This window comes from Phasianus colchicus, chromosome 7, assembly GCF_987193195.1.
Source record: "Phasianus colchicus chromosome 7, bPhaCol1.hap1.1, whole genome shotgun sequence".
NCBI lineage: Eukaryota > Metazoa > Chordata > Aves > Galliformes > Phasianidae > Phasianus > Phasianus colchicus.
In genome coordinates this window covers 17,505,615-17,521,542 of record NC_143442.1, presented here as the reverse complement: position 1 = coordinate 17,521,542, position 15,928 = coordinate 17,505,615, and the positions used below count along the sequence as shown (strand labels likewise).

Genomic DNA, 15,928 nt, shown 5'->3' with positions numbered 1-15,928 from the left:
TTCTAGCCTCTTGAGGTCCCTCTGAATGGCATCCCTTCCTTCAACCGTGTCGACCGCACCACTCAGCTTGGTGTCGTCAGCAAGTTAGAGAAGTTAGTCATACAATCATATCTCACAACTTTTATTTTCTAACCACAAATGCACGACTTGAAGCAGAAGATTCTTGAACTATTACATGGATTGAGTAGGAAAAAAAAGCCAATTTCTCTCCATCTCAACAAAGTTCAAGATACGACTCCAGCAGCATTTCCACCAGTTCACTGTCCTGCCAGATAATGTAATTCAGTTCTGTTACTGAAACACTGCTGCCTTTTGAGGCAGTGTTGACAAAATATGAAGACTAAAGGGAGAATAAATAAATTTATTAAAATACTTACTATTACGATTCAGAAATCTAGGCTGCTGAGCTCGGAGATTTGAGAATAACATAACTAAGAGGTTTTATAGCTGCATTTAAGTATTTCAGTGGTTAGTCTTTTTATGATCTTGTTAAAGATTCCAATCCGAAATCCACATCTTTGCATTAGCATTGAATATTTCACTAACCATGGAAAGACTTCTGTTGTCACTTGTCTGTCAAACAACATTTATCAAGACAAATTGTACTGCTCTATATCAACTTTATGTATTTAATATACAAAGTGGGTTAATTTATCTTAAAATGAAGCCTGAAAAGAAAATAAAGTTATTGTTTGTGGACAAAAAAGATCAACCTTTAGCTTTGTTTTCTGAGTAATGATGAAATACTTATCTTTTTTTTCTGTTGGTTGAAATTGTCTATGATGACACCAATGAAAAGGTTCAAGGTAAAGAATGATCCAAAGATTATAAAGATGACAAAGTAAAGATACATATACAGATTATCTTCATACTTAGGCTGATCCAAAACCTGCAGAAAGGCATAGGCACTAAGCTTCAGTTTAAATGTGGACACAGAGCTGAACAGTTGCTGAATATTTATGAAGTAATGTTCTTGGCAAAGGACTTTGCTATTGAACTTGATACTTCATTTTTCAAAACTGTTACTGTATTATGCAGAGTAAATATTGAAGGCACAATTGTTTTAAACTAGGTTTATCATCAATCTGAATCTGTACACAACCAGAAACATCAACTTTTAAAGCTGTGAACATCTTAGTGTATCTTGTCAGAAGCCACTAGTGTAGGCTTATAGAGCTTCACTACTTACAGGCACTAAGTAAGTTTCCCTGGATTTTAGTATTTGTTACATATTAGTTTTGTACAACTTCTTTTCTTATTGTTTTACATCTCACTGCAATCTACCCTAATTTTAACCTGAGTTTTAACTCAAAAACCTGACCAATGCAGGTTACAGCACATGTTCTAGCAGTAGCCTAGGTAGGCTAAAGAAAGGCATCAAACAATGTTTGAAGTGAGCATGTTTTCTTGGTATAGCTGTGCACATTTATTATATTACAACAGACCTCCTGTTGTGAGTGTAGCTTACAAAAAACTTGGAGCTTCACCAGTATAGTTTATTCAGTTGTTTACTTAAATTTAGAGCACAATTTTGCACCAAGGAAGGAAGGGGAAGGCAAAACAGTATGAAAATTCGCAGGCCAAGTTAAGAATAGGAACTGTGCCCTGAAGAAAAGTCCGTCTGTTTGCAGAAGATAGTGAAAATCCCACCTTTAATAAAAGATCAGTGGCACAAACCGTCATCTCTAAGCTGTGTATCTATGCCTGTTTCCAAATGTAATTAATACCTCAATGCACATAATGAGAAGATGAAAAGGCATTTCATAGCAACAGTTCAGTCTGCTGTGTAATTAAGGAATCTTGGTCCAACTGCACCACTGAGAATTCGGACCTTTTAGGACTGCTCCTCTGCTTTCTTCAGCTCTTGTATTTTTCCTATGGTTTCAATTTTCTCTAACTATAAAACTGCAATAACTCCTTGTTCTCTCACTTTTACTGTTACTTTTAAAAGATGGTGTTAAAGTCATGTTCTTAAGTCTTAGAGCTCATACAGTCAAACTGATGGAATTGAGGGAGTATACTTACATTACGAGAATCCACAGCAGCATACATGATATCCATCCATCCTTTAAATGTAGCCTATAAACAGAACACTGGTGTTTACCTCATGCTTTTCCTGGGAAATGGCTTGTCAGAAACATTTAAGAGCTAAAGACTAAGTGTGTTTAAACATCCAAAACACCAGCTCAGTGTAATGTTAATAGGCAATAAAACATTGTACGTTTTATTCATATATGGGAATCACAAGCAAATTGTAGTGTCTGACTATAAGGGATACAACCTCTATTAAATTAAGAGCTTTTATATATAATGAGTAACACACGATACAAATTATTTTCTGTGTATGAGCAAAGAAGGTATACTTGATATAGATTCAACACATCCTGGGTAAATTTAATTGCTTGGTTTTTCTTATGTTAGTCACTACAGTCTCTACACTTCGTATTATTTATGTAGTATCACAGACTTATCCACACATAAGAGTTATCTTAGTTCTTGGCTCTAATGGATGACTCTTATGAACTGCTGAGGTGATACTACTGAATTTTTGAGCAAGAATTCAAATTTATTTGACATTATAGCTCACAGAAATGAATACCACTCTGGATCAGCAATAACTATTTTTCCTGTGTACATGACAACAAATTTGTCGTGATTAATTAACACTAATTAAAAATAATACAAACAGGAAGAACTAGCTTGTCATTAGTGAGGAAGGATCTCCCTAAAATGCATTGCACTGTATAAGCACAGGTGATCCCAAATCTAAAGAACATATTAAAATGCTAATAATCAGAAAGATAAGAGAAATATATTTAATTTGGAACATATGAATTCACAGGATTCTTGGAATTGCTGGCAAAGTATCTTAGGAAGCATGTTTTTATATAGTAGTTTTAAATTAGAACCTTGTAAAATATATTAAGAAGTTTAGTTATATCTAAGTTCAATTTTAGAGAAGCTTTACAAACAGGAATATATCATTAAAAGTTAATGATCTTTATCTCTGTTGTGAGAATTCTGAAAGCACCAAACTTTCACATATGCCCCTGCAAGTTCAGCTCTTTTAAAACCAAGCTCAACTTCCAACAAGAAGCAGCATACTATATACATAATCGAACAGAAAAGCAAGGCTGATCTATAATCAGATGAACTGAGATGCAAGGCTGATATATACTTGAAGAAAGGTTAAAAAAACACTCTATATATGTTAAAAATCCATTTCTGCTTACAGTTCTCCACACAGACACATGTGTATGCACACATATATATGTATGTATTTTTAAAACACATACTCCACACTTTACTTAAGGATTTTTATAGGCATAATGCCAAACGAAGTGAGGAGAAATATTTCTATCTGAAAGAAACAAATAGAAATAACTTTTTCTGTTAGAAGCAAACCACAGAGATATAAAAAGAGAAATAGAAATTCAGGAGTGGTGACTTACCACTTGAAGCAAAGAAAGGTAACCAAGGCCTACATTATCAAAGTTAACTTTCACATTCTTCCATCTGGCGGTTTCATTGTTTTTAATGAGCTCCTCACATTGGCTGTAATTGTTGATTTGGCTGATATCAAATCTCTCATCAGTTGTAGTGTTAACACAGTAGTAAAATTTTCCAGCAAATAGATTTACTCCCATGATACTGAAGATCAGCCAGAATATAAGGCAAACAAGAAGCACATTCATAATGGATGGAATTGCTCCTAAGAGGGCATTTACAACCACCTGGTGTACAAATGAAACCAGATACAGTGTAAGAACACAAACACTACTATCTTCATTAGACTTAGTTAAATGTACCACTCTGCTTTAATTCAGTATTAATCTGTATTATACTTTTTGAATTATAATATTAAATGAGTTTTGAAAAAAGATAAAGTATCAGCATAATTAGAAGGAAAACCATACAAACAGAAGCAAATGGAAGCTTTATATAATGGGAAAAGAAGAAAATATAAAATGAACTCTCAAAACAAAGAGCATTAATCAATTACTTTAAAAATAGGTATATTAATATTAATATACGTCTACAAAACCGTATCTGTAATATTTCTAATGACTGATTGCATCAAGCACAAAAAACATTTTCTTTATTACATTTTTATTGGATAAACAGTCCAAATCAATGTTATTGAGCACATTTTTACTTGAAAGTAATTTTAAAACTTCTTTTAAATAAAACTGGGGAATGTATCCATGTTCATTTGGATGGCTATACATAAAAGCAGAAAAGCAGCCATGTTCAAACAGCACACTATCTGAACACAAAAATGCTGGTAGTGAAAGCAGCAGATAAGACTTAAAGTAGACTTAATTTAACACTGAAATTGATGAACTCCTAAATCAGGTAGCTTTGGTTTTAAGTCTTTTTGTAATAACTATGGAACACCTCTGTCCACTTCTCCAAAAGAACTGAATCAGTTCCATAGAATCTAACACAGATTTTGTTTCTAAAAAATGCAGGATATCAGGTATTATATAGATGTGATTATAAATGACTGACTCAGGTTATATGACATAGGTACTACAACAGATCTTATAGTACACTAGTCTATCTGTTTCTAATTGTAAAAAATGCTGGCCTTATGTTTATATTTATGTTTCATGGATTTCACAGAATCCATTACTCACAAAATTAGTCATCTAAGCAAGTCAACTTTCATTCATATCTATTTTATATAACTGAAAATAAAACCTTTGAATGTTACAGTAGGTGATGATCTACCATCCTGTATAACATATAGTAGATATGGCCTGAAGAAAAGAGCTCCTTTTATGTCAAAATAATACCTCTGAGGTGATCCACATTTTGGACAATATTATAAATTTCATATGACATCAATTAAACTTGTGTTATGTTAAATTTAGAAGCTGGAACAAATTAGGATTAATATAAGTTATTCTCTGATTCCATTAAAGCACAGAACATTGGATGAACTCTCCCATGCTTCTTGCCAATCTCGATTTTTTTTTTTTTTTTTTTTGCCACAAACTTTAAGTCACTCATTTATTTCTAACAGGGAAATTTTTAAAATCAAAATAACCTGTTAAACATAATAAAATATGCTTAGCAATATTTATTATAAATCAATAAGCAAAAACAATACAGCATTTTATCACTCATGAGCAGGGAAGAGATTAATGATTAATCTATTCTCACTATTTATTTCAGCAGTGCTCTCTTATGCTGACTTGTACCCACAGATTTGCCAGTGATGTGCCTTTGCAGGGCTGTGAGAAGCAGCCCCACCTAAAGAAACTATTACCTTAATAATAATGTTGAATTAATTTGAATTGGAGATCTAAGAAGTTACTGATTAAAACGGGAAGTCTGACTGGCATAACGAATGGCTACAGATTTTTTTCCAATTCTGTAACATTTTCCAAAAATCTGTTAGCTAAGAAAATATTATTTTTATTTAAGGTTATCTCAATTATTCCACCTAAAAATATGATTAGAATCTTTAGCTGTAGAAATATTGTTTATTAAAATAATTTTGATTATTGATAATTGAATTCTGATATTGATATTGAATATTGACAATTGAAATATAAAGAGATAGTTAATGAAGTGAAGATATTTGTTTTCTAGTTTTCAGTCTCATTTCACCTGAGAATTCTGTTCCTCGTTCTGCTACAGCTGCAGGTCAAGTCATGTTATTCTTTCTATTACTGCTGAATTTCTACAACTGACATACTTTCTCTGGTATTGTCTGAGTCCTGAAACTATAGCAGAACCAGCTTGAAATCTGTATCATTTGAAGACACTCAAAATATAATTTTGAGTATTATGAAAAAAACTTCTAGATACCTCCAGGCTTTCATTCAAAGCAGGGGCACAAGAAAGGTGGAAAAGTGAAAAGAAAAAAAAGAAAGCATTGAAAAGAGATTTAAGAGCATCCTTTACTTATAAAAAAAACCAAAAAATAGTACGGGCCTACACTATATAGCAGTGAGTGACAGCACTCAGGACAGAACACAGACAGATCATGTCTCATCATAATTCTTAACTCCCACAGCCCAGTTTCCTGAAGCTTCACATGCAAATTAAAACTTATTTCCATTATCAAGAGTATGATGGGAAGATGCAGCGGAAACATCACACGCTTACCATTAATTAGAATTATTAATTTGTGTAGGCACAACAAACCATGATCCTAGAGAACACTATAATGGATTAAAACTTTTAGATGTGTAGAAGAACTTCTTGAATTTCTATATAAGAAATACAGTCATAGAATAAAATCATAGAATGGCCTAGGTTGGAAGGACCTCAAAGATCATCTACTTCTAAGCCCTCTGCTGCAGGCAGGATTCCCAGTAACTAAATCAAGCACCAGATCACATTGTTCAGGGCCATATCCAACCTGGCCTTGAACTCCCCAGGGATGGAACATCTACAGCTTATGTGTACAGCTTATTCTAGCATCTCATCACCCTATAAATGAAAAATTTCCCCCTGACATCTAATCTAAATTTTTCATCTTTTAATGTAGAACTGTTCCCTCTTGTCCTATCACTTCCCATATAAAAAGAAGCTGATTTCTTTCCTGCTTACAAGCTCCCTTTAAGTATTTTGAAAGCCAGTATCTGGTCTACCCTGAGCCTTTTCTCAAAGCTCAGCTGTCTCAGCCTGTCTTTGTAGGAGAGGTGCTTTAGTCCTCAGATCATCTCTGTACCTGTTCCAGAAGCTCCACATTTTGTGCTCAGTGGAAGTAACTTTAAGTGCCCATGAAAATATGTACACCATATTATAGTGTTATATTTTCAGTTCAAAGAAATAATTATATCTTGAATTTCCAGGTATCAGATCTTAAAATCAGTTTGTATAATTAATTTCTTCGCCAACGTGAGCTACTGTAGCTTTAAAACATTAAGACTGAGGATTTTTTAAATAATCCAAAATTCTTTATATCCATAAAAATGTTATTATACAAGTTAATTGCTTAAATAACAAAAACATGTCTGTTTTTATTCTAAAGTTATCTAATTTCATATACTACTTATTATTATATCTATTCCTAAAGTCATTGATCTCCTTCTTATTCAGATGATTTACTAAGAGATACAGTCAGCAGACCCAGATCAAATCAGTAGGCAAAGCATCAACATGAAAGTTACGAGATGGCAAATTATGCCCAAATCTTTGTTGCAAAATGCACTACTTTTTTCTTCTTTCCACACTAAATTTCCACTTCATGAATTTGCTACACAAACACAAAGTTGTGTTTTCCGTTTTTTTGCTAATCATTCTCATTAAAAAGCAACAACTAATGTGTTTTTTAGAAAGATATTTTACACAAGCCCTTTATCTGATAAAACATCCCAAATGTTGACATTTTTCTCAGCATAGTTCTGAAGGATTTTTTTTTTAACTGAAAATCAGTGCCTATTTTAACATAAACACAGAAGATAAAGAATTATGAAAACTTTACTTTCTCTGCAATTTTCAAAACAAATATTTTTTCTTCTGTTCAGAAGAGAAAATACAGGAGCTGTTCTGAAAGTAATGCCGCTTATTTTATTATGTTGTCCCACAACATCAGAGGCAGATGTTGGCAGTATGGCAGTAGAGGCTGAACCTTCCCACCAATTTTCCATTACATGTAGTTGTCATGTGACAGATGGCAGCAGAGAGGCAGTTTGACAAAATGATGTGAAGTCTCATGTGGAAGTGCAGGTAAAGCAAAGGGGTGTCACTGTATTCCTCCGTAAGGAAAACATTGCAGCCACTGACATTCACTAATGCTTCCTGAATGTTTATGGAGACCAAACAGTGGATGTTAGACAAGCCACATTCCAGATGGCCATGCAGATTTCTACAAGTGCGGCATGCAGACTCTTGTTCATCGCTGGAAAAAATGCATAGCCAATCTTAGTGACTACGTTGAAAAACAGTGTTTGTAGCTGAGAATATGTTCTATCAAATAGCTTTATTGTGCTCTTTGTATCTCTTGTAGTTTACATAGAAATAAATAGGAGGTATTACTTTCAGAGCGACCTACGCACATGTAGCTACTTAGAACACAGGAATTCTAAGTCGTTCAAAAATGCTGTAGGAAAAAAAAAACATATTACGCTGAGGAAACTATGAGAATTCATATTCTGATGCAGGGCTCTCTCAAAATGGTAGTGTTGTGCAGACTAAATTTCAGAAACAAAAGAAAAATTAAACTTCATTACTAAGCAGGGTAGAAATCTACATTTACTAAGAATAAGGCAACATACTTTTTAAAGCACGGCAAAAATTTTGTGTGAAAAGTATTTTTATTTAATTTTAACAGGCCTTTCCTGTAACTTATCACTCTGGAATTTTTAAGAACAGATGTGGTAGAATACCACAGCAAACGCAGAGTGGCTAGACAGCCCAACAAGAAAGGATCTGTGAGATTCAGAAATTTGTTGGAGGCAAGTGCATGGTATTTTCTATTTGAATATCAAAACCTATTTCCTTTTTAGTTGGAAGTCTTTTGATTTCTATCACATTTTCTCTAGAAAATCAAGAAGCTGTAGTTGACTTAAAAGTTTACTAATAAGCTTTTAACCCAAGGTTTCAAAGATCAGCGATCACAGTAGGTAGATCACGCAAAGACTCTTAATTTCAGCAGTAAGTTTTCAAATCAGGTACATTTGCTGATTAAAGTTATAGCCATGTGTCCCAGGTAGACATATGGACTCTGAACGTATATGTCAGACATCTTGTGGCTGGAACTAGAAATATCTTCTATCTCCAATTGATTACTGTCTATAAGAGAAACATTTCTAGAGTTTTCATGTCATAGCAGATTATGTAAGGTCTTTGTCCATTCCAGTATACTGAAGAAGTGATTTGAACTAATCACTAATCTGACTTTGCACTAAAATAGACTGAGAGAGCCAATTAGGACAAATCAGGGTTAACTGACACAGCAACAATTACTGTAGATAGTAACTTCTCAAACTTATCCAACTCTGCCAGCAAAAATGTCTTCCCATATGTTTTCAGGCTTCTTAGTGCTCTGCAGATTACAATCAACATTTTAAAGTCAATACAGAAAGCAGTAAGCAATCAGTTTAAGCCAGAAATCATAAAACAAAACACCAGCTCTATCTTCAGCGTGCTAGAAATGCTGTCTCAAATAGAATGCAATAGTCATCTACTCTGAAGGAGTGAAGGCATTTTATCACTGCCAATTTTCTTACATATGGATTCATAACAAAGCTTTTAATTTGTAACAGTAATTGCCAATTAATATTTTCATAATAGTACGTTAACAATTTTTTGATGGACTATGGATGACATTCTATACTTGTAGGAAAACACAGGTATGCATATATATGTATATGTGCACATACTTTTATGAGGAAACGTTGATTTTTTTAAACTATTTCAGCTGTAAGAGGATTTAATCATATAGGATAAATTCAGTCATGTAGTAAAATTCCAGAGATCCATGCAATTGATAAACCCTTGGGCCCTTCAGGAAAACATGAAATTTGCTGAAAGGCCAGCAAACTTAAATAAATGTTACAATGTGTGCAATAACACATGAATTCATATAAGCAGATGAAGTCTTTTGCTTATATGTTAGTGATAAATGTAAAATATATAAGATGATGGTGCAGCATTTTTGCATGGATTTGTCATTGATTATTCTGCATGCATTGCTTCTGTGTATGCATGCATTATTTCAAATTCTTTCATTTTTTCTTACCCTCATCCCTTCAAATCGCGACAAGGCTCTCAGAGGTCTCAAAGCTCTTAGTGTCCTAAGGGATTTAATCGCACCAAGTTCTGAGTAGCCCAAGGCATTAGCTGTTAAGCTAACCAAAGAGACCTACACAAAAACAGAAAGGCAATAGCGCTCATTCATCTTGTATATCCTTTGATACATATGGTGGGATGACATGTGCCCTGAACTTCAAAGAAGATTCAAGGGTAGACCTCTTTCTCTAGGAATCCTTCTGTAACGCAGAAAGTTTTCAAGTCACACAAAGCAGAATAAAAGTATATCCTAGGTACCTGTTGATGAAATCATCTTTGTAGAATGGTATACAAATGTCTTCTAAATTCACATAAACCAGCCAATATTTGGTGGTATTTAATGAAAAATGAAGTCACATGCAAAAAGAAAACTTGCAGAAGTTGGCTGAATTGGAATGCTCAATTTAGGACAAGACTTTCCATGTTATCTTCAGAACTTGAGAATGTAAAAGCTCTCAAAAACTACATTCAGACTGGGGTTTGGTCAAACATAAATTTCTAGTGTCCATAAAATCTTATTCAACAGCCATAGCTACCAGCGCTGCTCAGTTTTAACAAGACTAATCAAAACTGATAACCAACTGTTAGACAATGGTAGGAGCTTCACTGTTAGGCATATCCACACTTCATTACATTCCCTGTGAATCCTTTAACAACTTCATCAATTTTGGCTTGTGTAACGCTGGTCTGGTCTGCAGGCAGATTAAATAAAACAGAATAGCTGTAAAATAAATAATACAATTACCTTTCATCAATAATCCTCAGAAATGTATTTATAGTTGACCATTTGGAAGGAATGGTCCCAGTAAAGAAAAATTTTAACATCTACTGCAATTTAATGCCTTTCTCTTTCAGCCCTCCTGTTCTCTCATTTCTGTCATTTCCACATTAACCTCTTTGCTTAGTTATTTCACTCCTCTGACTAAACACTTGAAAAAAATACTGTGGAAATTGTTGTGGTTTTTTTTTTTTTCCATGCAAACAATTGCTATAGAAAAAGATTCCCATGAAAATCTCAGAAAGATATTCATAAAGTTCACTGCAGTAACTAAACCACAGATTATCAAATAAGAAGTGAATAATTTCGATAAATACAGTGAACACAGAATGACAGTGTAAAGTACAAAGCCTCTGTAGAACACTACTGAATGATGATTTACATAATCTTATGCCATTAAATATTTCACAGGGATTTACTCAAGCACAGAATTCTAACGTGGCACCTAGACACATTTTAGCATAGGATCTCTAGGGATGGTATGGATATAAAATTAGAATGTTTGCCAAGCTCCGTGTAGTAAACACTTCTTGGTCTATCATACTGTAATACTAGGGAAGTATGCAGTGGTTTCTACAGAATTCTGCTGCTGATCAGAAGAAGTGAACAAGAGATTCAAGACACACTCTTACTTTGAATTCTATGGAAATTACACATGCAGAACTGAGTGATGCCCTTTTAGCACAGACAGATGTAGTAAGGATATTGAGGATGGAAGGGAAATGGATGTCTGCTACATGGCTAAAGATCTGTAGTCTTCCATTTTTTGCTACCCAGTAATATGCATACACTGTTTGGCAGTTAAGACTTGAAATTACAATACTCTGTCTACTAGGTCCTTCAGAAAATGTGATCTGCTTGGTGGTGCAGCATTTTGAAAATCTCTTGAGTACCCATTTCAACAGAGCTCAGCTGGAGCTTTTAAGTGACTGTTTAAGGTTGCACATGTGATACAGTGAAAAGCACAAAAGTACTGAGTAGTACTGAGAGTTCCTAGCAGTATTTTTCTTTCATCACACTAAGTGATAGGGTACACATTAAAGGAATAGAAAGTTAGAAACTTTTAAATCAATTGCTTTCAAATACTCGAATTCCACATACAGTTAAAACTCATGAGGATCAGCAACATCCATTCCACACAGCAAAATTACCAAAAAAGCATACTTTCAATAAAGCTCAATAACTTCATAAAACTACAGAATATCAGCAAAAAAAAAAAAAAAAAAAGAAAAAGAAAAAAAATCTAGAATAATAAATTCATCTGCATAATTTTTCTTTTCCAAATAGAATTATAAACCATATCACAACAGCAATTTTAAAACAAAACTTCCTTTGGCTAGAGCAGTATGTTTATCTAAACACATAATCCTGTGATTTTTAGAGCTTGTGATACATGAAATGAAAAAGAATACATACATCAACAATCAGGAAGTCCAGCCAGCACCATGCATTAGTGAAATAGGTTTGAAAGCCATAAGCCACCCATTTTAAAAGCATTTCCAGAATGAAGATGTAAGTAAAAACTTTGTCAGCATATTCCAGCATGGTCTTGATAGTTTTACGTTGTTCTATGTATATATCTTCAAATGCCTGTGAAAAAGATTTTTGAGGCTATAATTAAATGAGTTCCTAATTTGCAATGCAGGATATAGTAGCCAAGAAAGTATTTGATTTGAAAAGATATATGTGATGATAAGCCACATATTCTTCCCAATATCCTTTCACTTAATACCGTAGTCTTCATAACACTGTAGTACTCATCTTTCAGCTGAGCTGGACAATGTAATACTGTATACTGTAATACTATTCTCCAAATCTCCTTTTCATTCTTTCCCCTGTGATAGTTCCAACTTTGTATCAAAACTTTATATCAAAATTATTCATATTGCATTAGAAATTTAATAATGCCTTGTGATATATATTTTTGAGAAATGAGTAATTGAACCCAAACTACACGCACAACCCACAAAGCAATTCTGAACAGAAATTTCAAAAGGGAAGATCTACATCAATGGTGAATCACTGAGACCTGAAATGCAAGTGTAGCAAGTGCAATGTATTTTGCTCCTGCTATGAGAAACTAGTTGCTTCTGTACTTACCCATTGTACCTGATTTAACATCAATTTCGCAAAAAAACTGACTGAATCATTATGATACCTTACATCTCATTTTGCAATTCAAGTTGCTGTTGATATCTTCCCAGCTCTGCAATCAAACCATATTCTATGTATCTCTTCTGAGAAAAAAGAGTTGCTAGTATATAAAAAGAACATGGAGATGTGAGCACCAGACTGATGAAGCTGATTTCTTATTTTCATGAACACTAGCTACATTTTGAACTCATCCAACAATTTCTTTCATAGCCTGAGAGAAAACTTACAAGTGCACCACAATATATGCCAAATATTTGTTCGTATACATTGGCATTAGAACATCACTGAATTGGATATTAAATTCTGATGTTTACTGTAGCTATAAAATGAACTGTAATTCCAAATGCTTGCTGCTTAAAATAGACACAGTTGTTTCACCTTAACTTACCAGAGCACCACTGCTGAGGAGAATCATGAAGACAATGAAGGTCTCAAACCAGTTGTGTTCAACAATCTTATAGCATGTTTTCCTAAGATTCCACCAGATTTTCCCTTTCCCATCTTCTACACTGACTTGACAGCACTTGAATCTTCGCACACAGCCTGAGTGTGATAATAAATTGAGATTTCAAAAAAAGGTTAATATTTATTAGAAATTAAAAATGAACAAAAGCAATTTGGCTCATTTCAGAAATACTGCAATAGATGGCTGTAAATAAGTATCTTTCTGAATATTTGAGGGCCTTAGTTTCAATATTTGAAATGGAAACTCTGTAACTTTTAAAATATCTATCAAGTAGAAAGAGAGTACCACAACAGCACCTATGAAGGAGATACTCACACAAAAGGAAAATATAACTGTAATCACAAGTCAGCTTATTGATTTCAACTAAGAATAGAACTCAGTCCATACCAAGAAAATTAGGCCTTATCATGTGAGTATATTTTGCTTTTCCTACCTTCTGTGAAACAAGCCTCAGGCTCCAGAGATTCTTCAGGTTCTACTTCTGGCTGCTCCCCTTCTGGAGGTAGTCCAATATCCACTGTGCTGCCTTCTGATGAACTGGAGGCATTTAATTTCTGTGAATTAAAACCCACATATACCATTATTTTTTCAAATTTAAATTATTTTGAATAGATGTTAATGTTTGAAATGCATATCAAAATCTTTTGCATGTATTTCGTGCTCTGAAATTAAAAGAATAATTTTTGATATACAATATATAATGCCAAATTGCTCTTCTACAGGTGAGGTCACAAGATTAGAAAAATTGTATTATGTATTTTCCCTCAAGAAAATATTTTCATGTTTTCATATAAGGAATTGCTGAAATAATTAGACTACTATTCTGAGCCACATACAAGAATTCTTAAAAAAAAATCCTGTAAGTTAGGAATGGGTGCCTTCCACACTTTGTACTGCTTTATTATTCCAATCATGTGGCTACATTTTAGATCACACTTCATATAGTTTGTGTTAATACAAATAACTTTTCCAAAGTCATGACCAAACCAAGAGCAAGCTGTATAGATGTATTTTCATGTCTCAAGTAAACGTTATTCTATCAAGACTGTATAATCTAAAAAGTTGGAATATAAGCTTTTAATTATCACTGACATGAAAACACATATTATGAATTATACAGGATAGTTTAAATTTCTATTTCTAAAAGAGCATCACATTACTTTAAGAGCAGTAGCTGTTATTTTGCATTCTCTATTGCCAATGCATTTTCTGATTTTATTGTGCACTTTGAAACTACTTATTACTTTGTTACAGTACACATACATGTCCCATAACTATAAAATAACAATAAAAATTTTTGGAGGATTCAAGTGAAAACAAATGCTTTAAAAACAATACTGTCATAATACAATACTGAATAAATTAATCATACTGACAATATAATCCAAATCTTCTCTTTCACACCGTGATATTGTGTTGGCAACAGACAAATATGAGTACTATAATAAGTAAAAGTAGTTTGATCATGGCATTCTATGACTCTTCTAATGTTATCACTATGTGGAGTATAACATCAGTAAAATGGCTGCACTGATAAGTAGCTAATTTTATAAAGGGAATGATGTAAGCAGAGTTAGAACATTCTGTGGGGAAATAATATTAGACAGAGGTAAGATCCATGGGAACGTTAAAGATATATATTTGCTGACAGCTAAAACTTAAGTTAGAGGCATTATTCCTTTAAAACATGTTCAAGAAGCTCTAACTTCTAAAGGTAAAGGAAATATATACAGTAATAGTATGCGAGTACAGAACGTAAAACTTTAAGGTAATTTAACACTGCCACCAAGATTCAGTATGTTCTTTAAGCAAAGAAAAAATTGTTTCTCACTCATTCTGAATTTATCAAAAGACATTTGAGAATATATAATGATTTTGACACAGGCTTAACTATGATTTCCACGTACCATGGTACACTTGTAGACCACATTTTAGAGGAGGAAGACAAAGCAAACCAAAACACTTATTGTATGGTATATTATGCAGGTAATTGCAGTGATATCCACACCCCTTTCTGTTTCTTTGAAATGTTTACACATTCATGTCTTAAGTCTGTGCATAAGCATATAGCATCTGTAAGTTTATTTCCAATGTACATGCATGGATGCACACTTTTTTTGCAGATTAGCATTTAAAAGTCTCCCACTGCAATCTAATTCAAACCTGCAGGCAAGACATGGCAGCTTGGTCATTATGGAATACTGCCTCTACAATGGTGAAGATGGAAAGTATGGAATAAATACTTTAATCTTTAATTATGGACCACAGCATATAAAAATAAGTGGAAGTCAATCATCAGTTTGAGGAAAGGGCAAAAACACTGTAAACTCAAGGTACATTCCACATAAATGTATGTATGGTATCAAAATTAATGCTTATCAATACTATACAATAAATCACTTTTAAACTGAGAAGTGACTATCTGCTTGTAAACTTTTCTTAAAATATTGCTTGCATCATTCCAATCTGGACAGCATTTTTAGCAGAATGCTGTAGTAGTAGCAGAGCAAACAAAAAATCATGATCTGGTTAAAATATAAATTTGAAGGACCTACTGTCCTGTCCATTCTTTTACAGGAAAAAGGAAGAATTTAGTAAGTCGGATATTATGCAGTAAGCTTAATCAGCACATGTTAATTTTAAGTAGGAATAATGAATTCTGATTATTGAAAATACACAAGACTAACAGATAACTCAATATGAAAGATTAGGAGGAATCAAAATGATCAGGAAGAAAAGCTAGAAAATGATACAGTAGAACAGTCAATTATCAGGTA

General features: G+C 33.4%; 1 protein-coding gene across 11 annotated transcripts in view; it reads right to left on the bottom strand.

Moving 5' to 3' along the window:
• LOC116232906 (sodium channel protein type 2 subunit alpha) overlaps nt 1-15,928 on the bottom strand; it is a 189,772-nt gene that overhangs the window by 6,016 nt on the left and 167,828 nt on the right. For 9 of the 11 annotated variants that reach the window (XM_090143890.1, XM_090143884.1, XM_090143885.1 and 6 more), the window contains 7 exons: nt 13,585-13,705; nt 13,074-13,228; nt 11,948-12,121; nt 9,704-9,826; nt 3,453-3,734; nt 2,026-2,079; nt 752-889 (listed from right to left, as the gene is read on the bottom strand). In XM_090143890.1, coding sequence (XP_090000016.1) covers nt 752-889; nt 2,026-2,079; nt 3,453-3,734; nt 9,704-9,826; nt 11,948-12,121; nt 13,074-13,228; nt 13,585-13,705 — 1,047 coding nt within the window. The remainder of the gene's footprint in view (nt 1-751; nt 890-2,025; nt 2,080-3,452; nt 3,735-9,703; nt 9,827-11,947; nt 12,122-13,073; nt 13,229-13,584; nt 13,706-15,928) is intronic. The other 2 variants (XM_090143892.1, XM_090143894.1) reach the window with 1 other exon arrangement.